Source organism: Ptiloglossa arizonensis, chromosome 10 (genome assembly GCF_051014685.1).
Source record: "Ptiloglossa arizonensis isolate GNS036 chromosome 10, iyPtiAriz1_principal, whole genome shotgun sequence".
NCBI lineage: Eukaryota > Metazoa > Arthropoda > Insecta > Hymenoptera > Colletidae > Ptiloglossa > Ptiloglossa arizonensis.
The window spans coordinates 17,402,376-17,428,664 of NC_135057.1; the positions used below are offsets into that span (position 1 = coordinate 17,402,376).

A 26,289-nucleotide genomic window follows, 5' to 3' on the forward strand; every position below is an offset into this window, starting at 1 on the left:
GATCTTTCACCGTTCGCGACTCGCTCGGGCTTCGAAGCTTCCAACGCTTCCCGAGGTTCGCGCGACGACACCGATACCACCTGGCACCTCGCGTTCCACCCTCCTCCGTATCCCGGAGAGCCCACTCCTCGCCCCGTTTCTTTCCGGCCCGCTCGAACGGAAACGAATTTCGATCGAGCGCTCCTTCCCGCCGCTTCGAGAACCGAGAATCGGGCGTACCTAAAATTTCGCGGACCTCGAACGTCGGAACGTCCTAATTGCTCGAAGCTCCTCGGGTACTTGCCGCGATCGGAGAGTTGGATTTTTCCAATTTCGAGCGGAGCCGACCATTCCGCGTAAGAAGATTAATCATCGACGGACAGAGAGTCGATAATTACCCCGCGAGAGGAGGATCGACGCGGACGATGTCCATCCGGCCGGAATACCCAAGCAACGGACCACTCTTTTCGAAAAGCGACGCGCGCTCGAGAAACTTTCCTCGAAATCTCGAAGCGGTCGTCCACCAACGAATCCAGCCCGTAAATTGTCATCGGTCCCGATCACCGATCGAGAAAGAATCCTAACGAACACCACCCCCCGACTTCTCCACCTTCCCTCGAGAAAAGTTTCCGCGCGTTCTAAGAAAAATTGGAACGAGAACGGAGTACGGAAAGACGCGCGCGCGTTACGAGCTGCGTCGAGAGAACACTGAAAAGTAACCTCGGATGCACGGCGCAAAGGGAAGTCGACGAGAACGTTTCGCGCTAAAATTCTCCAGACGAAAAGGGGCTCGCGTACAACGGAAGTGGAGAAAAGTTAGTCATAACGCTCCGAAAGTAAACGAAAGCTCGGCTACGCTCGAAAAGTAGCCGGGAAAGTGGTTCCGAGTAAAGCTTTCGCAACACCGAGAGAAACTTGCCGAGAAGTCGAAGGAAAAATAAAAGAGGAGGTGCGGGCGTGGGCGCGCGCGCGCGCGCGTGTCCGATCGCGAGTTCGAAGAAGCTTATGGACGATCGCGGTCGCCGGTCGGCCCGAGCTCCTTTCGAGGACCGAGAATTGGAATTGCCGACTTTCGAGCAGCCGGGGTAGGAAGTGGTCAATAGGAAGTTCCGCTAGGTGCACTCTCGTCCTGGAGGCTGCGGAACGCTCGGCCGCGCGCAGGAAATGCATCGAACCGGGCCGAATAGACGCAACCGACGACCAACACCCGAGGAGACGACGAGTCGCGAATGCATTGTTCGTCGATGAACCGTGCACACCTTGCCGCCGATCGCCGCCCGATCGACACCCGATCGACACCCGATCGACACCCGATCGACACCCGAAACGAGGAATCGAAGAGTCGAACGATGCGCGCGAGAGCCGCTAACGAGGATTGACCAATTTCGCGAACGAGCCGAAAACCTCCGACTACGATATTATCTAGGAAACGTAACTCGGTCGAAGAGCGATTAAACGGACGCCACCGAAATACGTCAAGCTGCGGCGGGCTGCGGTGCGCTGCACCGCGCTGCGCCTGACAGAAAACCTATAGACGGAACAACCATTAATGAAATGACAAATGTGTTCTTGTCGCCGGCACGAGCAGCCAGCGCGCGGGCTACGCGAGCGACCGTTTACAAGCCTGTCACCGGAAAATAAAATATATTCGACCGCGTGATTTACCGAACGCGACTCCGCGATACGAAGAGCCGCCCGATTGATCGCTCCTCGCGACGTTCCTGGACATTTCTAACCCCCCTCCCCGACAAAGTCGATCGCTCTCTCTCTCTCTCTCTCTCTCTCTCTCTCTCTCTATCGATCCACCGAACCGATCGCAGTATACCGTTCGCTTGGTGAAACCCCGGCAATTTCCTTTCGTTTATTTCCTTCTTTTCCCTCGTTCCAGGAGAACTGCCGGCCGCGGTGCACGATGGCAACGGAGTATCCAGGGCGTTTCTCAACCTCTGGCTAATTCACTTAACGATCAGCTACGTGTTCTCCAGATGACAATACTAAGGTGAGTCGATCCCTCGGGACCGAGCTGCGATACTTCCCTCTCCGCGCGCATCGTTCGATCGAAAAGTTCCCCAAACTGCGATAGATTTCGGGTAGGTAGAGATCGAGTATCGTTGCGTCCGTCGGAGTAGCTCGATTCCCGTAACGATCGACGTCCCCGCGTCGCAAGGCGTATTTTTTTTAACCGGATCGAGCGCCTCGTTCTCGCGAATTCGCGTTGCCAACCGCGGAGTCTGTTTTCTTAGTCTCGGTTTTAGTTCCGGAGAGGTTCGCGATCGAAACCGGTCCGGTAGCCTTCTCCGTCCATCGCTTCCGTCGACTTTCCTCTCCTTTCTTTATTTTTCCCGGGGGTCTTTTTTTGCGCGCGCTGCTCTTTTCCCGGTTCGCTTCTCCGGGATTTAAAGCTCGGTTCGCGACTCTGTTTCCATTCCTTGTTCCCGTTCCCGTTCCCGTTCCCTTCCGTTTCGTTCCCTGGTCTCGTTTCTGGCCGGTTCCACCGGAGCAACCGTCTGGTTCCGTCTGGTTTCTTCGTTGTTGGACAAACTTTGCTTTCGTTTCCGCGGTTTCACGGGGTTTCCTCCCATCTTCCGTCGCGTTTGAAATTTCAAGTTCCGGTTCGGTATCTCGTTCAACGAACGCGTCGTTTTTCCTCGACGCACCGTTCCCGGTTTATTTTTTATCCGTTTCCAACGTTATGCCCTGATCCGAGTTTCGGATGAGTTTCCAGAGTCTGGCCCGGCCGGAAGCCCATCGAGTCGTAAGAAAGTTTCGCCAAGTTTCCGGGTTAATGCGAAATCTTCCGGGAGCTTCGGGCGGCTTCCGGCGGCTTCCGTCGTTTTCCGTCGAGTTCCGTCGCGGGACCGGTAACCGGAAGAATACGGTGACGGTTTAACGAGGAACAAATTGCCTCGCGGTTTTCGCGCGTCGCAAATTCGAGCGAGGAAATCGAGTCCCCCTTTACCGTCTAGCTACGATCGTAGAATTTCGGTTTTGCGAGCGAGCTCCCGCGGAAGGTATAGCTCGCGCGATCCATGAGAACGCGTTATCTCGGCTTCCGTGGTTTTCGTTATCGGCTGCCATAGATCATCGCGACGCGTCCGTCGCATTCGTAGGTACCTGGTCCCGATCGCGGTCCTGCGCACCGTACTCCTCCAACGAAATCCCTCGCTCGGCGAAACGCGGCACGGTTCGTTATTGCGCGTTTACCTACACCGGGAATAAAACGTGCTTTAGGAGAGGACGGAGATATCAAGGAGAGCGGCGCGGATCGGCCGCTCGATGTTTGGCTCGAACGAGGAAAGCCCCGCCGGTACGCACTCGGACGAGAACGAAGCACCGCGGAAGAACACCGATCCCCGAGATAAACGGTTCAACGACCGTGATTCGTCGGTTTGATCCAATTACGGAGCGAATCCGCGCTATCTCGAGAGACGCGGACCTTACGGCTTTAACGCGAATTCATAAATTTTCATCGTTCATCGTCGATTCCCAGGGCTCGAGCGCTCCTCCGATCTTTCGACCGTTCCGCGTAAATATCGTTTCTGCGGAAATGGTTCGTTCCTGGTGGGCAAGACACGGGACGGACATCGGTCTCGAGAACGTTGCGGGACGTTCGCGGACCGAAATCGTAGTCCGGAGCAAAGATCGGCCGATCGATCTTGGAAACGATCGAAAACCACCCTGGAAACTCGGTTCGAAAGTTTGACTGCGATTTTAATACGGTTACCGGGAACGAGGAGCAGCAAATGGCTCGGCATTAACCGTAACCCCGTTTTCTACAGTCAATTTCTCATAATCGCGATAAAGGGCCAGAATGAATCTGTCAATTAGCTCGGAGCGAAGTGCCAATTACCCTTGGAAAAGTGCGCAAAGCGGATTCCTCGTTAAATCCCGTGGCCAGTCTACTTTGACTCGCGCTGCCCGTTAGATCCGGCCCACCGGCGAGAAGATCAAAAGCTACGAACAAAACTAGATAAACCGTCGCCGAGGAAACCTTTTACCTGCCGCGGGAAAATCGGAAATATCGCCAACCGACGTTGTAGCCATTATTTTTCGCGAATCGCCGACTAATTTCCACTTTCGAAGGTACGCGCGCGATACCAACCTACCTACCTATCCGTTGCTGCGCCCAATTTTTCCAGCCACTTCTTTAAACGCGACATTTCGTCGCGACTTCTCGCGAAACTCGAAAGTTGGACCTTTCCTTTTTCTAACGCAAATTTCGCAACGCGTTCGAGTGGTTTTTTCTTTTTTTCTAGCGAGCGTCGGTGTTTCCAGCCGCTTCCGGCGTTGCGGCTTCCTTAATTTAGACGCTGAAAATTTACAGTTCCGCCGTAAGCACTTGAACTTAATTAATGTAGAAGGTCGTCCCATTTTCTTTATTTTCAGCCGAGGTAGGAACATCCACGTGTTATCGCTCTTTTGACAAGTTCAGTAGAAACGGGCTAACGCGAGAAATTACCGTGGCTCTTTGCGGACCGCGTGCCGGAAAAATGGACCAAAATGTACACGGGAAATTAGAATGTTTTCTCTTCTAGGATTCTCGCTTCCCGTAATAGAGGAGGCAGCGTGTTAAACGCGGGAGTAAAAGCAATTACGGTGACTCTTTCGCCGTGAGATTGAAATTTCTCCCTCCGAGAAACGCGAGCTACCTTTTTCAGCCGTTTTACTATATTCCGATATAAAAAGGGAATCGGTTCGATACGGAACGCGGAAGCGTTTCGGGCAAACAATAGAAATTAGATCGGATTTTATCCGAGTTTCGTTAGCCGTACCTCGGTGTCCGTTCGTGCAACCGGGAATTTCAAGGAAACGGCCACTGTTTCGGTACGTTGCTTCCCACTTGCGAACGACGATGCTTCCCCGCGTTAAAGAAACCGAGTCACCGTCAGTCGAGTCCACGCACGACCAATTTCCAACGATTTTTAATCGCGCGTTCTTCGAATCTACAATTTCGTCCAACTACGACTCGTCGTGTCCACGCCTCGTATCAATTCTTTTTTACCGTCGCGCGAACTTCCTTTGGAAACTCGTTACAAAAAATTGTCACGTCGCGTCGTTTCGCTCGTATCGTTCGATCGTCCACATCTATTCCTCTATCGGTCGTTCCAGTTGTTCGTTCCTACCTCCACTTTCCGCTCGTTGCGTACTCGTATTCCGTCTACCGTTACACCGCACGATTTTTAACGGTACCCGTTGTTGTTGTTTTCGTTGCCGTTGTTTTCGTCGAGTATTATCGTTATTGTTATTGTATCGTGGAAAAATTTACCGCGCAAAGTTTCCCCAGGTTCGAGGAAAGAATTCCACGGGGAAGGAAAACGGGGCGCTCTCGGAAGCGCGCGGAGAAAATCGATTCTCGGTGTAAATATATAGTAGTACTATATGCCCGCCGGTTCGAACTTTGGCTATCTCTCGCGAGACGCGACGCTCGTATTTAGAACGGAATCGAATCGCTTCGTACCGAGTCGCGATTATTATTCTTCCCTTTCGTTTGGTTATCGGTACGATGTACCGATCGCGAGAACGATCGATCGACGCTCCGAAATCGGGACCGCGATCGATTCGACGAAAAGCACGGTCGAACGGATTCGTCGGCTCGACGAACAGCCACGCGTTTTTCATGCGCGTTCGTACGTGCCGAGATCTCCTTTTCTCTCTCGCCCCTCTGCTCCTCCATTTTGGCCAGGGTCCAAAAAATGGAGTTGGGGCTGGGCGGGGAGGGGGAAAAAAATGAAAAACAGGAAACAAAACGAAACGAAACAAACGAAGAAGAAAGAAAGGGGGGAAAAACTGACCGCAAATGGAGAATCGATGGAACAACAAGCGCATTCATCGGACTCATTAATTCTGTAACTGCAGCGAACGGTGTGCAGAATCGCCGCGTATCGTCCGCGCCGACGATTTATCACGTTTGGAAGGAAAATATAAATAAAACGAAACTGCCGGCCGATCGTTCGCGCGTCGATATTTATGTAATCCGCGGACACGTTGGCGCAGCGCGCGCGGCAGGTAGATAAAAATCGAGGGGGAAAACGCTGCCCGAGCAAAATCGAATCCCTCGCGATCGTCGATGAAACGTTTTCCGAATTCGGGCCGATGGAAAATGAAATTTCCGTCCCTTATTTGGATATTTCGTGCGAAACGATCGAAGAAACGCCGGAATTCACTCGCCGCGGCGGACAAAGTACAGAACCAACGAATCGAGAAGCGACCTCGTCGATCGCCGAACTCGATTAAAAAAATCGAATCGCACCTTGGACCGTGGGACTGAACGTTTCCGGAGGTTGTTGGAATTCGTAGCAATTTTCATTTGAATTACGAAACGCGAAATTGGAAAACCGGGTTAAAATTTTCCAACAGCGCCATCGAGTAACCATGAATTTTTGCGAAAGCTCGCACTCTCCGTCGGACTTTCGCGCCAACGAATTAAACGATATTTCTCGCGATACGATACGCTCGAGAGACAACGAGAGAGTCCATCGTACCGTTTCGAACGTTCCGCGTAAAATATAAATAGTCGAGGAACGCGCGCGCGACCACCCTCGAAAAGTTTCGTAATACGAGTTCGACGTCCGCTCGGCGAACTACCATAAATCTCCGCGAAAAGAGTTATAACCGACGCACTCGCGTCGTTCGATCCCGATTCGTCTTCGTCATCGGTTTTCTGTATCGACGACTCCGAATTTTCAATTTTCTTCCTATTTTTTTCGTCCGTCGATCGTGCAATCGTGGCACGCCGATACGAGTTTTGCAGAATCCGCAGCGACGAAGCGATTGCCGTTCGAATCTCGTTCTCCTTTCGATTTCGTCGAACGCGACCCCGGTAACGCGATCGGGAAACGTGGTTCATTTTTTTCGAAGGCGCTTCGTGATTTATTTCGACGCAACGCGCGATCGACGACACCGATTTTTCGCAAGACCGATCTCCGAAACTCGGTGACGAGGAAACTCGTCGCGAACGATACGATACGATACGATACGATACGATACGATACGATACGGGGCCTGAAATCGGAATTTATTGTTCCTTTATCGAGAGATTCTCGCGAACGTTGGTCGCACAATGCCCTTTGTTTCACGCCCCGAGGTTCGAATCCGTCAGAGGGAATACAGTTCGACCGTTACGATTTAAAAGAGGGACTGCGATCGCGTTCGCGTTCGCGTTCGCGTTCGGGATTCGAGCGCATCTAGGATCGCGCGCGTTTCGTTTGATTTATAACGGTGGTACGGTGACGCGGTGATAAATGCGCGGCGTGGATGGGTTCGAGAAGGAGAGAAGGACGGGTATCCGCGGGTATTTCCGCGGACGAATTCGGTACTCGGCCGGAATCGTTCGCGATGGAGCTCCGGGCGATAGGCTTTTCCGATGAAATTTTTCACGCCGACGACCCAACGAAAATTAAAGAACGTTACAGAGTTTTCCATCTCGCGCGCAGAGACTCGATCGACGGTTACGCGGATCGGTAGGAACGTTCAAAGTTTTCAACGCGAATTATCGAGGCGAGCCGTCCGTCGACCGATTCCCGCGGTTTACCAAAGTGTTTACGAACTACGCGTTCGATGATCTCGCGCGGATAAATCGGAATCGACGCGAAAATCGAACCGTGCTCGAAATACTCGGTCGATCGATGCTCCCCGCTCGGTCTGTAACGCGCCGTGTAAAATGAATAATTAATATATTCAAATGGAAGACACTCGAACCGTGTAGTGGCGCTCGTCCGACGTTTCCGCGGCGCGCGTACACCCCTATCTGTCCAAATATCCATTACACGCGTCCACGCCCACCACGAGCGCGTGCTCGTTCAAATTCGCGCGTACCTAGCCAGCTACGTCGTTCCCGTAAGAGATACCGTTCCCATTTACGAGTACGTCCCGAAATTGATTCTTCCTCTTCTTCTTCTTTGTCGCGTAATTCGGTCGACAGCGATACGGAGGAGAAAGATCGCTCGCTTCCTACGAACGAACGCGTCGAGTGGAAAGAACAGGGGGGGTCCGTGGACGGTAAAAGAAAAGAGTCGATAGGTTGTTTCGTCTAGATTCGTGATAGGTGTTTTCGAGGGGCGATCGAAAGCGCCCTCGAAAGTTCGCGAGCGCGAAACGACCACGATCGTGTTTCCCCGTCGAATCCATGGCGCCGGCCGGTTTCGTTTGTTGCAGGCTGTTTCATCGGCGCCGAGACGTCCACCGGCAATCTGGATTCAATTTCGCGGCGCGGAGCATCGCGGGACACGCGTGGATACGAGCAACGAAGCAGCTGCGTGGCTCGCGCGTGCCGGGGAGACCGTTACCACCGTATCACCGTTACCAACCGATCGATCCCCGGACACGCGATACCAGCCGGTGAATCCTTTTTACCTATCTCGATATCCTCTCTTCGATCGATCGGTAACGCGTAATCCTCGACGGACTCGGTGATCGTTTCAACGACGAGGGTCCACGGAAGATCTCGACCGGGATCGCTTCTCATCGTCGGGGATCAGATCGCCGTTACAAAGTGGGCCATTATTGTACAGTATAATTTAAGCGGACGCGATCGCGTCCAGTGCGCGTTCTCTCGCGGCGACGAGCACAGTGCGGCGCGAAAGAATACGCGGAACACCGAGACTGGCCGTAACCGTTGCCCGACCGATAACCTTCAACGGAGATTCATCGCGCGCTACCAAAGAATAGGACTGGACCAGTCCCGTTCCCGATCGGAAACATCGAGTCGTGCCAGCCACCGTTGCGTTCGGACCTACCACCGTTTCCTCCCGGAGAATATTCCTCGTTCGACCTTCCGATCGTATTTCCTCCGTAATTACGGTCTCTCCGAACGAAATCCAAGCCGAGAGAGATATCGTTACTCGAAGGTACTCACGGCGCGAAACCTTCGTTGTCGGTTCCCTTGCTTTCACGGTAAATAACGAACAAAGTCGAACAACGCCGAGTCGAAACCTTGGATCGAAGAAGTTCTCGAGTCCGATTCGCGTCGAGTATCGTCGGCGACTTTGCTTCCTTCTTTCGAGTCGGCTCCCGTTCGAGTCGCCGCGCGGGGGATTATCGCGAAACTTTCCAGCGAAAAATCTCTCTCGGATCTTTCGACTCTCTCGATCGTCGGGAAACGGAGACCACCCGTCTACCGATCGGGCCACTCCCGCTACCGAACCTCCTAAACTGCGCGCTACGCGCTCGAATAACTTTTCTCTTCCCTTCCCCTTTTCTTTTCTTCCTGCAAAGGGAACGGTAGCTGCGAATAAATATATTCCGAGCGGAACGGCGAACGCGCGAACGAGTTACGAGCGAAGCGAACCATCGTAAGGAGAAACTACGATCGGAAGAATGTTCGTCCGAACGGGACGACCCTTACTTTCCTACGAAAAAAAGAAACAAACGAACGAAACGAAAAACCGACGATACGCGCGTACGCGTAATTCGAGTTTGCTCGATTCAATTTTATTTAGACCGTATCTCTAGGGAAGGTCGAGTTACGACTCCGATCAGCGACGATCGTCCGTCGGTCGCGACACGACACCTTCCATCGTTGTTTTCGGAAGCAAAAAAAGCCCGATGCGCGAAACCGTATCAGAGCGAGCGCGACCACGTCGAAGGAAAAGATTTTATCCGTACGCGTCTACGTACGTATTACGGCTAGACCCGATCGATCGCGATAAGATTATATTTTTGTATGTAAATACGGCGTTCCTTCTTGTTATCCGATACAATTAACGATAATGTATATCGACGGAAGCGTCGGAGAACGACGCGACGAAATCGAGGCCATAGGAATCGGATCCGTGGGATTCGAGCGACGAACGGCGTCTCGAAACGGGACGCAGGTAGGGAGCACCGATTTCGAAGCTAGCCGCGAAAATCTATCTTTGGCCGAGTTTTCGATTCTCGATGCGTTCCGTTTGGTTATTCGTTTCCTCGCGGATCGAACCGCGTATCGAACGACAAAGGTGCGCAAAAACGAACGGGACGCGTTAAATGGCCCGCCGTTGAGGGAACAGCCAGTGGCGATACGGTCGAGTTTCGGGGCTTGTCGCCCTCGTAACGAGCTTACTATATGTTTGCAACGCGGGAACACGATGCGACAGGGAACGCAACATTCCCGAGAACCGTGAAACTGTGTCCGCCGCAGGCTGGAACGTATTTTTCTTTCCGACCAGCGATTATTATTGTAATACGGATATCGAAGCAACGTTGCGCGGAGCGTTTCGGGATTTTAGATGGACGCGTATCGAGACCGCGGTGGGAGTTCCCGATGCGAACGAACGATTCGATCGTGAAAATTTTCGGAAATATCGCCGGGCCGGGTTTTACCGTGTCCGTCGCGTTCGGTGGACGGTCGTGGTTTCGATTCGTTCCTCGCGCGAGTGTCGCGCACCGACAACCGAAGCGAAAGGAAATTTCTTTTCGCGCGGTACGCTGATTCCGGATGCCGAATCCGGGGGAAAACCGTGGGCGACGCGTGCGTCCGGATTTCGCGAAATTGCGCGCATCGCGATCGCGACCGCGACCTCTCGGCCGACTTGAAAATCGCGGAAAATTCCATTCCCGTACGGGCAACCGGGAAAATATATCGTCGCGCGGCGGATAAACCAGCCTCCGATCCCTTCCTTTCTATTCCCGGTGTTCTCTCGTCTCCGGAACGGACTCGGGGCACCGGCGCGCGACCACCAAACGCCTCCACCCTCTCGAATTTATTTCACTTCGGTAGGTGTATACGCCCGCGCAAAACTATTCGAAAACTTTCGCCGATTTTTACGCGCTCGCTCCGGGTCGCCGCGCGACGGTATTTAATTTGCGTCGTCCCCTCTCGCCTCGTGGAATTTCGTTTTCATCCCGTTTCCGGCGTTCGCCCGAGACCGCGAGTTATTCGAGCAGGAAGGAAACCGTGCCGTCGAATAATTATTTATCGCTCGATTCCGGTTACGCTCGTCCTCGAATTGATAATTCGCGGGGCGAACGCGACTTTCGAAACTACGGAGGCGAAACTGTTTCACGGTGGAACTATCCAACGACAGAGGACCAATAAACGGAACGCTTTACAACGATGCACGAATCATCGACAGAAACGAAACGAAACGAAACGAAACGAAACGAAACGAAACGAAACGAAACGAAACGAAAGGGTAGCAACGTTTCTACGATTTGCAGTACTATATCTACGTGTTTCGAAATTACCATGGATCGGACCGTTTCGAAAGGACGTTTATTCCGCGAGTGCTCCGTTCGAATAGCGAAAGTTTCGGTTCGATCCCTCCCGAGGATCTCTTTAATCGTTAAATGTTATCTCGACGCAACGGGACGACTCGAGAACCGCGAACCGAACCGCATCGGGCAGCGATACGAACGAACTCGGTATTCGCAATAACGCGCGGGATGATCCACCGGAACCGGAAACACCGTTCGGTCGGACGCAATTGCACATTCTTCCTGCAGCTCCGGACCGAGCTTTCGGCAGCCGGGTGCATTCCTCGGATGCGCTTCCCTCGCAGCGAGAAATTTGGTCGCTATCGGAGGAGCAATTTCTCGTGGCGGTGCGACGCTCCTCGTTTCGTCGTCGGGAAGCTGCCGCGAAAGGTAATTGGAAATTTTTCGCGGACGAACGTCTTCCTTCGACCCAACTTGGATCCACTGGGATCGAATCCTTTGCCTAGGTTTTCGCCTTCAAAGTTGCATCGTAGCTACCCCTCGGAGACTCGTCCGGCCGAAATAATTCGCTGCTCCGTTTCGTTTCGAGCAGTTTCGACGACGGTGTAAAATCTATCGAGAGGCCAACCGCGCGATCGCGGCCCCTCCCCTCCGAGATCCACGATCGAAAGCACCGTATCGCCAAAATCGTTGCGCGGAAAGCGGAAAGCGGAAAACGAATTCGTCGAATCGTAAATTCGTATCGCACCTTTCGCGGAACACGAACGAAAGAAATCGGTGCGCGGGCTACCTGCATCCCGCGAGAGAACGAGGCTCGCGGAGCGAAGAAATTTCAAAACTACGAGCTAGCGATAAGTTGTATAGCCGTTTATATATAAAATTACGATACGATAAGACAAGTAATACCTTAAAAGTCCCTCGCACTTATCGACATCGCCGCTGTAAAAAGAGAGAAAGGAAACGGAGAGAACAAAATGAGAAACACCGAGGAAAACGTCACTACGGAGTAATTCGACGCGTCCGAGCCGACGAGAAAACGGGAAATGGGAAACGGGAAACGGGAAACGGGAAACGGGAAACGGGAAACGGGAAACGGGAAATAAACAACTTACAAAAGCGGCTGGACGCGTCCACTCCGAAGCTCTATATGTAAAGCAATTGTGAGTTACTAAATAAACGAATGGAAAACACCGTTTCAACCGTCATTTCCTCGAGGTAGAAAATTTCATTTCGCGGGCCGCTCGGTGTCGTTCCGCGGCACGATTACGGTTTTGAAAAACACACCCGGTTTTTCGCCGCGAAGCAATTCGTCGGTCTTTCCGTTGGTTCCTCGACGCGAGAGGAGCACTTCGTATCCGGTGTTCTCGATTTCCCCGTGATCGGTGACGTCGCCCGGAACCATTTATCGCGAACGAACGCTTCGTTTCGCGATACGTTCGCGCGACGCCTTCGGTTGCGATTTTTCCAGGATCGAAGACGAACGGTACGCGAGGATCGACTCGTCGAGGTAAGTGCGCTCCCGAACAATTTAATACCCGTTTAAGTAAGTTCGATCGATCCCGACAACGTATCTCTCGAGAGCACGAAACTGCACGCGGACGATGGACCATGGACGATGGACGATGGACGATGGACGATGGACGATGGACGATGGACGATGGACGGAGAACAGGGGACGGGGGACGATAAAGATACCACGGATCGCCGGGGTGTATCGGTTAACCGAGTCCACGCTCGATGGAAATCTTCCATTCACCGCGATCATCGAATTCTATTAATTACCAGATTCCGGGAAATTCACGGTAAATCCGTGTATTATCCGCCAACGAATCGATAAAGTCTCGTTTAACGCGGTGCGGATTAAAATTAGAGCAACGATTCGTTAGGCGGGCTTTTACAAGCAATTCGAGGACATTCCGCGTAATCTGATTATCCCGTTGGACCGTATTTATTCGCGAGGCGAACGCTGTCGGGCGATCGATGATCGCGAAAGATCGAGGGATCCCCCCGGGATCGTGAAAATAAGGGATCGCGAGCCGGAAGCGTTCGAAAGGGTTCCACGGGAACCGTTTCCGGGATTATCCGCCGCAAATGCGCTCCCGCGATTCACCATCGATACAGAGTGGCGATGAACGCGCTGGACAATACTCGGTAATCGAATACACGCTACGCGACATCGAATTATACGATCGACGCGGTCGTTTGTCAACGAGGACTTATTCGGCCGCGATTACATTTCTGTCTCGAAGCTCGATGAATCGAAGAATCGCGAGCGAGAAGGAAATCCGTGCATCGAATTTCACCGGACGATCGAGCTTTGAACGAACGGAGTTTTAAACAAACGACGACGAAGCCGGAGGTACTAGACAACGACGATTGGGAACGGTTCGAGGCCCGTGCGTCGAACGTCGAGCGTCGAACGACGATCGTACGAGTCTGTGGCTTCCGAGTTGGAAAGTAGAAATCCCCGAGCAGAGATCGGACACCGCGGCGTTGATCACCGTTCCGCTGGATCGAGCCTCGTCTCCTCGAACATTCGGAGCCGTTACGATCGGAATTTAATTCCACCATTAACGGAATCTTCGTGGAATTTCGTTCCTCGGAAACCCTCCTTCCACGGCGACTCCGATTGTTTCGTTCTTGCCCAACGAAAGAACAGCGCGGTTTCTCCGCCTCTGGAAATAAAGCGAAAGGATCCCGGCCGAGCGAGCCGAACGAAAACAGGACGGAACGAGCGGACGTTGTTTGCGAATATCGTTGGACCGCTTCGCTTTCATCGTCGAGAACGCTGCCGGAAAATAAGTAGCTCGAGATCGCGCTAACAACGAAACGATGCACGATCGACGAGCTCTTCGCGAAACGTGTCCCGCGCATAATCCTTTTTAAATTAAGGGAGCTCTCGTCGTTTCCACGAGCGAAAATTCGATTCTTCGCCTTATCTGGTAAATTTCCCGTTCCTTCGACCGGACAACCTTTCGAAACTTCTCTTTCGCGGACTGGCGCGTATTCCAAGATCGATCGTGGATCGATTATCTTGTAGAATCTTCGACGGTCGAAGGTTAGTTCCTTCCGGGTAGAGTCCCGAGGATGGATACCGCGATCCGGAACTTTCGTTACGGATACTTTGGAAGGTGTACCACCGGAAACTAGCATCGATAAGCGATAAGAATCGCAACTGCGATCGAGAGGAAGAACGGCTGGCTCGTAGAGGGTCGAACGACTCGGCTCGGAAACGTGTAAAGTTTACGGCGATCGGCAACGAATCTCGACCGGGCCGTGATTCCGAGTCGTTCGCCGAAAAGATTAATCACCGATCGATGGGTTCCGCTCGCGGTACGATTTATAGGCGTCTTTTTGCCCCGATGGTAACGGCCGATGCGAGCGTTTGTCCAGGGTCGGCGCAAACCGATTTGTCGGTAGCGATCGATCGGTAGCGCGAGGTTCACCTCGAGTCCGGGTATCGTCGCTACGATATCGCGTTCGCTCGGCTTTTCACCGTCACGCGAGCCACCGCTCCAACACCGACCGACGCCCATTTCGAAGCCCTTCGGGAAAGCAATTACGGCTTTGCCAGATTCTACCGAACGATTTTCCCCTTTGCTACTTTTGCGCTTGAAAATTCCAGATTTTAGATTCAGACGGAATTACTTCGGCTTCGTTAAACCGTGAAATCGCTACCCAGGCTGCGACACTTTGTCCGAGTTGTTTCATCGCGATCAACGACACACGCGATTCGGATCTTTGCGTTTTGCGCAACTCTCGAGTCGACGGTACAATTCATTCGCGGATTCGTCGCGCGAACAAACGTTCGCGGAATAGCGGTGCTCGATCGATCGAATTAACCTTTCACGAGCAATTACGCGACACGCGAATGTACGCAGCTCGAATTCGGACCTCGTCGCGGCGTCGAACATCGTTGGTCTTCGATTCCCGTTTCGTTCCCTCGATGACGCCCAGTTTTTTCACGGAAAAATTCGAGGCACGATTACGGCTTACTTGAAATGCACGACGAGAAAGCGAAGAGAGGGATAAAAACCGGTGGTTACGATACGAAATCTGCCGACTGACGATCGCGACGAACATTTATCATTTTTCATTTTTCATTTTTCATTTTTCATTTTTCATTTTTCATTTTTCATTTTTCATTTTTCATTTTTCATTTCTTTTCGCCGATATAATTTATACTCCGGTCTTGCTTTTGCGATCGAATATATACGGCAGGTTCGAGGATGAGGATTCGCAGCGGTGGAATACTTTGTCGCGAACAACGTTCGAGCAGCAAACACCGTGAGTCGAGAAGGAGACACCGTAATCGTTGACCGATTACAATCTTTCCATTTTCAATCTCGCAAAATCTTGCACTTTTTCGCTCTCTTCTAGGAACTTTTCGATCACGGATCCATCTTCGATATCGTACCTTTGGGCTATCGTTTCCTATACATACGTCGAATAAAGTTTCTCGCTTCGGAGAACGTACGATACATTGATCGCGCAACGAATCGTTGAACATATTATTAATATTAATGCGGAAAAGGATTCCCGGCGATTTGAAATGTAGAACGAAGCAAGAGAGGAAGGGACGACAGACGGGGAGGACAGCACTTATATAAGCGGAATATATTAATTTTCGTGGAACACAGGACCACGGCTGCGGTGAATAAATTTGGAAACTGGCCGTACCCGAAAACTTTGCTACACAGCCCAAAGTTTCGAGCCTGCTTGACGCTTTTTACCACCGCCGGTTTTCCCTCCGCTCTACCGCCGGCCGAAATTTCCCGCTTCGATGTATCCGTACCTCGAGTGCTTTTCCGCCAAAGGTGCTTCGACGATCGTTAACCGGCTCGCACTCGCGACACTTTCGCGAATCGGCAACGAACGTCCGTGAAATCGTATCCCAGGCAATAGATCGGTTCCGATCGATGCTCGAACCGAAGGACAAACGAGCGATAAACGCGGGCCCGCGACAAACGGTTAACGGATATCTCTCCTCTCCGTTGAGAAAGATCTTTTCGTCTTCCCGGTTCGTTGTTTTCAATTTTCTCGGCCGTTTATCGTTTACGATCGAATTTATCGTCCACGGGCGATCCTAACGGACGAAAAATTTCCCCATCCGAAGGGAGATGGTACGAACTACGAGAGCCTCCCCTCGAATTCCCCCCAATTTTATTCATCCCCCCCCGCAAAATACCGGCTTACGGAGATACGTGTACACGGTGGGGTTCCTCGGTATCCTCGAAACGTTCGAAAATCTCGCTGGTTCGCGCATCGTTCTTTTACGACCGGGAATCCGTTTCGAAAGGGTGGAAAGGTATCCGGCAAGTACGTCGATCGCGGACCGCTACCGTCCAAGTGAATCGCGGAACATATACCTCGCAATTTATCCGGCATTCGCGAAACTTGGAGGAAGGCTACGGTGGAAAAAGTGGAAATTTACCCCTCGTGCTCCCTGGGAATTGAAACGAATGTTGTATCATTAATTGCGATAGCGCACCCGAAACGATTTATCAGCGAACCCGTGAGGCATTGGGAGCCTCTGTCTCGCGACAGGAAGACAATCCCTGTCGATAGTCGTTGTAAAAGGTGGTTGAAATAGATTTATGTATCCGACGTACCGACGCCCGTCACCGGGATAAAAATTGAATCGGTCATTTCTGACGGACGCGCCCCCACGGGAATCCAACCTCGCCGACGCGACGCGACGCGACGGGACGGGACGGGACGGGACGCGCCGATACCTGTCACCGTTTCCACTCATCCTCTGTGAAACTAATTTTTGCTCGTCGAAGCTTCGTAGCTTCCGTTTCGGAACACAGTTTTCCCAATTTTCCCAAGCTTTTTTTCTCTTCTCTCCTTGTTACGCGGCCAATTTATGTTTTCAGAGCGGAGCTCGATGCGTTCGATAGAGAAATTCGTGCGCATTTGCGTTACGAAATCCGTATCGTTTACATTGCGAGTGATCTCTCTCTTCGTTTCTTTCGTTCGGTCGGTCGGTCGGTCGGTCGGTCGGTCGGCCCACTCCGTCGAACGCATCCTTTTATTTTTGTTCGATGTATAGTACAATACTTTTGAAAAATCCGCCACGAATTTATGGATCGACCCGATATATTTATATCGCGTTCAACCCGTCTGACCATTGAATATGGAATTGTTCGACGGAGTTCCTTATCGCTGGTGCTTATAAATTCATCACGGTATTTTAATAACCTTCCATAAATCACGAACACGATATTTCCAAGCGTACTCTCGGTCTCTTCGTTTTATATTTATGGAAGTGTATGTGCATACCTTTGTACGGGATATCGATGCTCCTTTTGAAAGTTAAATCGAGATCCTCGGCCCGGAGCTTCGCGTATTAAGATCGATGCGTTCTTTTATCGTGCGTCGACGTACGAGATAAACGAGGCGGAAAGATCTAGCGGTCAACGCGGAAAGAGAACTCGCGAGTCGATCCACCGACGACGAGTCGAGTCCAGTCCACTCGGTCGACGGGTAACCGACGCGCCGATAGAAATTTTTACCAAGGATCGATGTCGAAACGAAGCCACGATGAAACAGCCTTCGAACGAAATATCTTTCCCAACTTATCGGACAAAAGTCGAGCATCGAATCGGAAGATCCGTGGCTGCCTCCGAAAGGAGCGGTAAAAGAACAGACGTCGTTTAGAATCGGAGGCTACTTAAACGGACGTTTAATTTAATTCCGTTCCCAGATTCGAGATACTCGGGCGATCTTCTTTCAAGAATCCTCTCCTCTGTGCGCCATTACGTTGCATCCTGAATTTCTAGCAAGCGCAACGACGCTATTGGATCCGAGGCCTTTGATGTTCGCGAATCCTTTCCCCGATTACAGGTTGCGCGAGTCTCCTCGGGCTCGCGTGCTCTTCCTCCGAATCGAACAATACCGCGCCAGAGAGCAACAAAGTGCCGACATTTTCAGCAACTCGAATCCCGGAGAAATATCAACGTGGATCGTTAACAACGGGTCACGGAGTTTCCTTTACGGCGCAAAACGAAACGCGTTTAAAGCAACAATCGCGACGCGTTACGGGCCGAAACGACCCCTACTTTCGCGTAAACGTTCCACGCGTTTACGAGACTACTAATTTTAAAACGGAACTCTCGACGGTGGGCTCGCAACCGAGTAATCCTCGTCCACGAGCTTTCCTCGTTACTTATCGACCACGTTCGAATAATTAACGTTCCTGTTAACGTTCCCGGGTGAACCTTCCGAATCCACGATTTCTCATCGCGAACTCGATCGAGCAGAGCGTTTTACTCGCGAGACGTTCACGATTCACCGAAACGAGAGAGAGAGAGAGAGATCGCTTTGGTCTATCTACGGAAATTTCCACTGTCCGGGAAACACCTGCGGCGAATTCGGAAGATCGGCGTCGAACGGAACTAATGTTGCGAGGCAATTTGTAACTAGGCGACCGCGTGCAGTCCAATTCGAAACGCGAGACAACGGTGTATCTCCGCGTCACGGAGCAGATAAATTACTTTGTTTTGGCGGGGAAGAACCACAGCCCGGGGCTCGCAGACACCGATATCAACGACCGATGACTAGTTATTCCTCCCGGTTCTGCCGCCCCGCGTCGATTCTACGCTAACGCGCTACCGCTCGACCCGTACATTTCGATTTTCCATTTATTCCACTCTTTTAGTTATTTCTCCTATAATATAATCGGCGAAAGCTTCGATACCCGGACGATGGAAAGGGACGCCGCGCAAGTAAACGACCGTAATCGCTATTTTCTTTCCGGCGAGATGGACAATCGTCGCGGTTTAGATATCGTTTGTTGTAGCCGGAGCGCGGCGCGCGGAACGATCGATCCTTTGAGCGGAGGATACGTGTACAAAGTCGAAAAATAATGGACTAGAAAGTGCTTTTGACCGATCGACCAAACAGGTTGCCATTGGAAACGCTGGATTCGAGGCTTTGAGCTTTCAGGTGGCGCCGGAGCTCTCCCTGTACGGACAGGGTCGCGTTAAGAGCTCCGATTGTTTCTTTCTGTCCGAGGCTCTGGCCGATTTCTCGCTTCGACGACGTCCGAAACTTTTTTTTCCTCTATTCGTCCGCGTTCCGTTTCGGGAGAACCTCGTCGTTTTCGTGCTCGCTCTCGTCGATCAAAACCGCGCCTCGCCCTCGCCCTCGCCCTCGCCTCGATCCTCGTCTAATTTACGGTCGGTGGGGACGAGCGACGATAAATTTTCACTGTGACGACGAATCGTTCTCGCGCGACCGGACCAACGATAAATAATCGCGCCCGACTGTGACCGATAAACACGGTGCGTTATAAAAAAAATTTACGACGGAGTAAACGATCGAGCGAGCGTATCGCGGAAGCGTTCCCGGAGACAGAGGGTGGCGAGTCGAAACCTATTTAGCGCGACTCTAACGAAGGAACGATCGCCCGACGATAATTCGTACTTTTCTTTCTCGAGCGAGCAATTTTCATGCGTATCGGGCGTCTCCATTCTCTTTCGCGTGGCGTGTGGATTATCTCATCGTATCGCGACAATTTCCTACGATATTTTATTTCACGTGGAAAAAAATCAACGGTGAAATCGCAAATTTGCCGCGCGCCGATTTTAACGAGGAATACCGTTCAATATTTATACGCTCGAAATAATTGCGACGCGTCGCAACGCGTTGAATCAATTTCCCGATTTTTCGACGATTCGCGTCGGTGTTATTAGCGAAACTCGGCTCCTCGATTATCGTTTCCACTAATTATCCACGGCGATGCGGATACTCGTTCGTTTTTCATTCATCGACGACGAGGTAACGTAAATTTTATTCAAATAATCCGTTTTCCTTCGAAAAAGTGATCCCGCTCGACTCGACTCGTTAATATTGTTTCAAAGTTTCCAAAAGTTTTTCGAACTGAAATTCAAACGCGGCCTCGTCGCGTCGTTACGCTATCGCCGCGGAATATTATTTCAGAATATTTATATTCGAAGGTTGAAAAACGTTAACCCGGACGCAGCGAGCGGGTGGTAACCGTTCTCGCCCTTGGAGCTGCGTTACATCGAGCATTCCGTTTTTGCATCTCTTCGATGCCCTCGGCGGTTTGCTCGAACGGTTTCGCGTTTGTGTCGTCTCTTAGCAACCCCTATTTCCTTTTTCTCGTTAAATAATTCGTATCGCGCCAACTGGGTCGGTTCGCGCGTACGAGTTCTGAAAAATGTTTAAAAATGCTGAAACTTTCGGCTCGGAAGAAACTTATTCTCGCGGAACGAGAACATTTAAACGTTTCTAGGCCCGCGGTTTCGTTTCGAACACGCACTCGATCCAACGGAACGAAGACACCGATGGATAACGAGTTATCTTTTCCAAGCGTTACCGGATCGACGATCGTCCACCGGCAATCCGTACGAACCGGTCGCCTCGTTTTCGCGAGAATAAGATCAACGGCCGACAAAATTGATCCTAATTGTCGAGTCGGTCCGTTTTACACCCTACTCGAAGCAACGACAAGTTTGAAAAATAATCGACAAAGAAGAGAGGAAGAGGAATACCGAGAAACGAAACGACGAAGGTGGACCTTGAGAAGGAAAAACGGCCGGAAAGAGAAGTCGGCCTAACGATTTCGCGAGAAAAAGAAAAGATGGCTTCCAGCGTTTTCTTCTTCGAGGAGAAAGCCGAGGGCAAAAAGGTAGGTACTCGCGTATACCTATCGGTCGGTCGGTCGGTAGATATTTTACTTTTTTCGTTGTTCGCGGGGAATGGTAGATGCATCGTACGCGATACCGAACGACTAAACCCTTATCGTGAACACTTATTTCGCAAAGGGCGCGTAGACTAGGCCTCGTTTCGAGTAATTTCGCTCGGTTTGCAACTCGAAATTCATTCCCGATGTTATCCCATTATCGCCTGGCGCGAATCCAATCTAATCGCGACGACCGGTTGCGAACAACGGGAAATCGATATTGTCCTCGGACAACGATAAAGAGCCCGAGGATCGAACCGACGCATCATCAACTCTGAATTAAAAACCGGCACTCGAAAAAGAAGGAGGAACGAAAGAAAAAAGTCGGTGATCGTCGTTCGAAAAAGAGGCCGACAGAGTCGCGCGGCGAGCGTGCGCGTTTCCCTTGTTCGTGGACGCGATTTCCATTGGTCGTACTACTATATATAACTTCCAAGGGCGCGTTCCGTGCTCCGTTCTCTGGGGAACCGAGGTCTCGCCAACGTTCGGCAGCTGAACGAGAAATTAACGGGAATTACGAAACGTTGATTACGACCAGCGGAACTTTCGTTTCGAACGTATCTCGAAAATAACGCGTACGCGCGCTCTTTTATACTCGTAGCTAGAGATCGAAGACACGAACGATTTTCAAGGTCGCGATTCGTTTTTCGTAGGCGATCGAACCTCGGACCGCGATCGCTCGGACGAAGGATTCTACGAAAGCGTTTCTCGCCGGACGGTGGAACGGATCGATCGGCACCGTTTACCGCAACGCGTGCACGCAAACCGAATTCTCCTTCGACAAATGCACCGAGACTCCCTGCGACGTCACCGTGCAAGCGGATTCTTTCCCCGACGCGAGGGACAGACTCTTGGAAGCCAGGAGCGCTCCTCGGGACTCGAGTTTTAAGGATCCCTCGAACGAGAAGATCCTGGAGAGCGTCGTAAAGATACAGAGGTTTTACAGGTGGAGTAACGGTCCGTGGCGAGTTAAAGTAGCGCGTAGAGCAAAAGTTAGCGGAACGAGCTACTCTTTTCGGTCACGGTCTCGGCCGGCCACGGTATCTCCTTGGTAGTTTCTTCGAGTACGGTGGAATTTTCCCGCTAGATATGCAAATATCTCTAACAAAGTTTTCGATATCTAATACGCGGATACGTAATTTGTAACGCGAGTGGAGAGAACGGAACTTGCCCGTTATAGGTCCCTTTGAACGGTTACACCGCTCGAAGGATCGGGATTTCCATCGAAAGGTAACTCGTAGCGAATTGTTCGAGAGAGAGAGAGAGAGAGAGAGAGAGAGAGAGAGAGAGAGAGAGAGAGAGAACGTTGACGTCGATTCGGTTCTGCGTGCTCTTCACCGTAAACGAAGAAACTCCGGGAAGAAAACTAGCTTCGAGCACCGACCGATCGAAACTTTGTTCGATCTTGTCCGCAGAGCTCGCCGCGATGGACTCACCGCGATTCAACCGACCAGCGATCCTCCGTGCACCGAGGACACCGACGAGCAGCGAACACCACCGAGGTTCTATCGTAGTCGGGATTTCACGATACTGAACCGCACGTCCCCGAGAACGAGAACGGACTTTGAGTTGCTCCACAATCTCCTCGATCGTTGGCGTATCCGCGAGACCGAGAGAGCGAGCCAACAGCGTTTCGAGAGCTCCGGGATCGCGCTGGGCAACCTGATCCTGTCGAAGGAGGTCGCGCTGCTGCGAGGCATAGACTCGCTGAAAACTGCCGTCAAGCTACGAAACAGCGAGAGAAAGTACAGAAAGTTTCTGGACGAACTGTCCAGACCGGTGGTTCGGAGGAACGGACTCGGCGAATCGATCCTCGTGGATACTCCCCGCGTGCAGCGCGCTCGCCGCTTCGGAGAGGCGTTCGACGCTTTGTCGAGAGAAGACGCACCGGTCCAGGATCGCGTGAGAACCCTGCGCCGACTCCGAAACGACGTGGAGCCACACACGTGCAAACCGTCGGACGATCTACTGCGCTTGCTCGACCAGGAGATCGATCTCCTGACCCGCGACGTTGACGCGAGTAAATTAAACTGGCTGAGAAATCGAGCGAAGATCGCCTTCCTGATATTCGCCAGGGACGCGTTGGGTAACGAGTCGGACGCTAGAGATCCGCTCGGTCGTACAACGATCTGCCCCAGCTGCGGCAGATCGCTGCCCGTCGAGAACTTTACTCGGGGCAAACGATCTCGCGCATCTCGCTGCGATCGTTGTCTGTACGCGATACCGCGAACGAGGCCGCGAATCGTTTACGGGCCTTACGAGAGGCTGCTGCGCGACCTCAGGCGCACCGAAACCGAACGATCTTCTCACGGCAGCCTGGCGTTCCTCGTCGACGCCGATATCGTTTATCGCTTGCTGAACGAGGTCTGGCACGGCAAATCGGCGATCTCCGAGTCCGATCGGCTCGACGAGCTGAGATTGACCAGGTTTCGCAGGAACCTCGAGTGGTCCCCGTGGAACTGTCTTCCGTTGACCGCGAGAGAAGCCTCCGTGCACCGAAGAGTCGACGATCTCGAACTATTCTACGGGCCCGCGATGATGCGGAAACTTTGCGCGAACAATCTACTGGCGAAACTTCGATTCGAGCCGATGGTCGCGCTCGGCTCGAGAAAAGAAATCCCCGGACGAAAAAAGGAACGAAAACTCGACCAAATCGAACAAATAACCTAGCAATCTACCTACACGGCTCTCTACGTACATCCCCCACTCTGTACATGTACTATATTCGAAACTTACCGAAATAATAACCGTCATCTTTTCGACTATTCGCCTCGCAATTAATTCACGATCACTCCGCACTCCTCGCTTCTTCGACTTTGCCCGTCTAAGTAAAATTACTCTTTGTCGGATCGTCAAAGTTAGCGCGTTTTCCGTCGTTAAGACGGGCATTTGCAAGGATAATCGTTCCGTCGATCCCGATCCTCGACAAGTTTAGCGCGGAAAGTTTCGCTCCCGATGCGCGACCGGTTACCGTTAATTCCGACTCCCGCGAAACGTTTCGCGTTCTTTTTCGGTAGCCGTGAACCAACGAAAGGTAAGGAAAGTAAAAAAGTAACGGCTCGGTGGACGTTCAACGCGAGCGAAGGTACGTACGCCGGTCGCCCGTAAACGATTTCGTTCCCAGTAATTTTCGCGCAAAGAGGCTACCACGAGACGGCTGGTTTTATTTCCAATTACCAACTGCCGGAGACTCTCCGACCAGAGCCCACGGATGGAATGCCAGTATTAAAGGGTCGACGAGTTACCGCCGTTCCCGGTTTTCCGGCACCTCCGCCACGCCCCTGGCTCTTCGCAATGCTGCCAGCTTTGGCCGCGTTGATAGCGACGGTTAATCGCGGCGCAGTTTGTAAACTAAATTTCCGCGCGGCGAGAAAAGAGACGCGGGATCCCAACGACGTTTAATCCTTTTGAATCGTCCGTGTCTTTTTACCGAGCTCTTCGTTCGGGAAACTCCAAAGGTCCTCTGGCTCCTAGGTTCCGTCGCGATACGAACGGACCACGGAGTCGATCGGCTCCAACTTTCTCGAAACGCGATGGAACGTCGATGAAAACAAAGCGCGATAAATGCTAACGAGAGAACAACGAGCGAGCCTATCGTACAAAAATAACAGAGTGTTAAAAATGTGCATAGAAATTGGGCACGATGTTTCCGTACGCGTTTTTCCCACAATATCTCTCTCTCCCTCTCTCCCTCTCTCTCTCTCTCTCTCTCTCTCTCTCTCGCTTTTTCGTTTTTCTTTTTTCTCGACGTACCGTGCAAAGCGAACGAGTCGCATTACTCTAAATATCGGTCCCGTTGTCGAACGAAGCTCCGGTTTTATCGGGAATGGTAAAAAAGAAAGATAACGCCGCGGTTGAATGTTAAAAATCGTAATAAAGCGTAACGAAGTACTCGCGTTACGGTTGGTCGCAAGGTGCGTAACGCTCCGCGGCATAAAAGACGATAACGTTTATTCTTCGGCGAACGGTGTCGTAACGCGGAAACGTTTCCACGATTAACGTTTACCGCGATATCTTGCCCTCGCGAATATTTCGCGCGCAGCATTTCAATTTGTACGCTCGACGGGAATCGGGATTTTTTCGTAGCTTCGTCGAAACGAACTCTCGAAACGAACCGATCGTGGAAGAAGCGGCGACCGACATCGATAAGATACGCGACACCGCGCGCAATTTGTCCCGTAAATACAATACACGCACCAAGGACGCTTCGAGCTGCATTCGAGCGCGCGGTTAAATCATCCGTGGCTTATCGTTGCTCGAACGCTCGCCAGAACCAATATTATAAATTCGAAGCGCGCTATCGAATCCCTCGACATCGAAGCAACCGACCGATCTCGGCCGTCTCCGATATCTCGGCCGCGCGAAATTTTCGTACGATAAAACTGCTCACTGCCGTCTCGAAAAGCCGAATACGCATCGCGGAGTAAATTTCGACTCGAAGAGTGAACCCGAGTCGAGAATTATTTAGCATCGTTGGTCCGGAAATTGCGAGTAATTCGGTTCGTCGTTGAGCGAGCATCGAGTATCGAACGAACGGTTGCTACCGTCGTCCGAGCATAGATCGTATCGCTAGGTTTGCCGAGAATATATCCGGTTAAGTAGTTTAGGGCCGCATGTGGTCGGACACGTAGTTTACTGTAAGACGATTACGCGCCGGCTAGGTGCGTGTACTTTGGATACGTACGTGCGAGGCGAGCGTGCCGAACCGAAACGATCCCTCGTTTCAATTAACGGGCTATGAATTTCGTTCGACACCTGTACAACTTTCGACACGGATTGAACCACCGGGATTGCACGTTTTCGTTAAGAAAGCAGCGGATCGCGCGCGTTCGATCGCGAACGGTCCGAACGGGAAAACAAATACCGGTCGGGTTCGAGGATCCTTTCGATCGATCGAGACGCGAGAAAGAAATCGTCCCTCGACACCGTTTCGCGAGGCGTGCTCTCGACGAGACGATAATTAAGAATTAATGCGAACGATACCCGAATCGATACGAAAGGGTTGGCCAACGAGTACCGCGGGACGCAGGGCCAGCCGTCCATTTGCATTTAAAGCGGACCGTCTTCTCGACATTGATATATCCTTGTCTATATCGCGGTTAAAATCGACTTTATTTATAGCTCGGGCAAGGTGCGCGAACGCTTCCGTGCCGGTCACGAACAGAATGGAAAAAGAGAGAACGATGCTCGAAGCTGGAGGAAATTCTAATTTAAACCCGGACACCTTATTTCGATGCAAAACCGCGACTAACACACCGAGCCGTAATAATCTCGCACGGCCACCGGAGAACCGACGACAAATTTCCCGACTCGGAGCACTTTCGCCGAAAAGGACCGAACCGCGATACGACCTATGTAATATTTATGTCGCGCGATATTGTATCGTTTCGCGAACACCGACGCGGTCCGCTGAACCTTTCGCTCGACGAATTTACACATTTTTCCTCGTTCTCGACCGTCACGAC

At 51.8% G+C, this 26,289-nt stretch overlaps 2 protein-coding genes across 4 annotated transcripts in view; both read left to right on the forward strand.

Moving 5' to 3' along the window:
- LOC143152206 (uncharacterized) overlaps nucleotides 1–8,380 on the forward strand; it is an 89,370-nt gene extending 80,990 nt beyond the window's left edge. Inside the window, exons 8-9 of one of the 3 annotated variants that reach the window (XM_076322055.1) lie at nucleotides 1,868–1,978; nucleotides 8,134–8,272. In XM_076322055.1, the coding sequence (XP_076178170.1) occupies nucleotides 1,868–1,968 (101 nt within the window). In that variant the 3' untranslated portion in view covers nucleotides 1,969–1,978; nucleotides 8,134–8,272. Of the gene's footprint in view, nucleotides 1–1,867; nucleotides 1,979–4,235; nucleotides 5,388–8,133 lie in introns of those variants that run through there. The other 2 variants (XM_076322056.1, XM_076322054.1) reach the window with 2 other exon arrangements.
- An 11,952-nt stretch (nucleotides 8,381–20,332) lies between these two features.
- LOC143152189 (IQ motif and ubiquitin-like domain-containing protein) lies at nucleotides 20,333–23,548 on the forward strand. The gene is made up of 3 exons (XM_076322021.1): nucleotides 20,333–20,770; nucleotides 21,478–21,770; nucleotides 22,240–23,548. Exons 1-3 carry the CDS (start codon nucleotides 20,723–20,725, stop codon nucleotides 23,492–23,494), a joined length of 1,596 nt encoding a protein of 531 aa, XP_076178136.1. The 5' UTR covers nucleotides 20,333–20,722; the 3' UTR covers nucleotides 23,495–23,548.
- The last annotated feature ends 2,741 nt before the right edge of the window (nucleotides 23,549–26,289 follow it).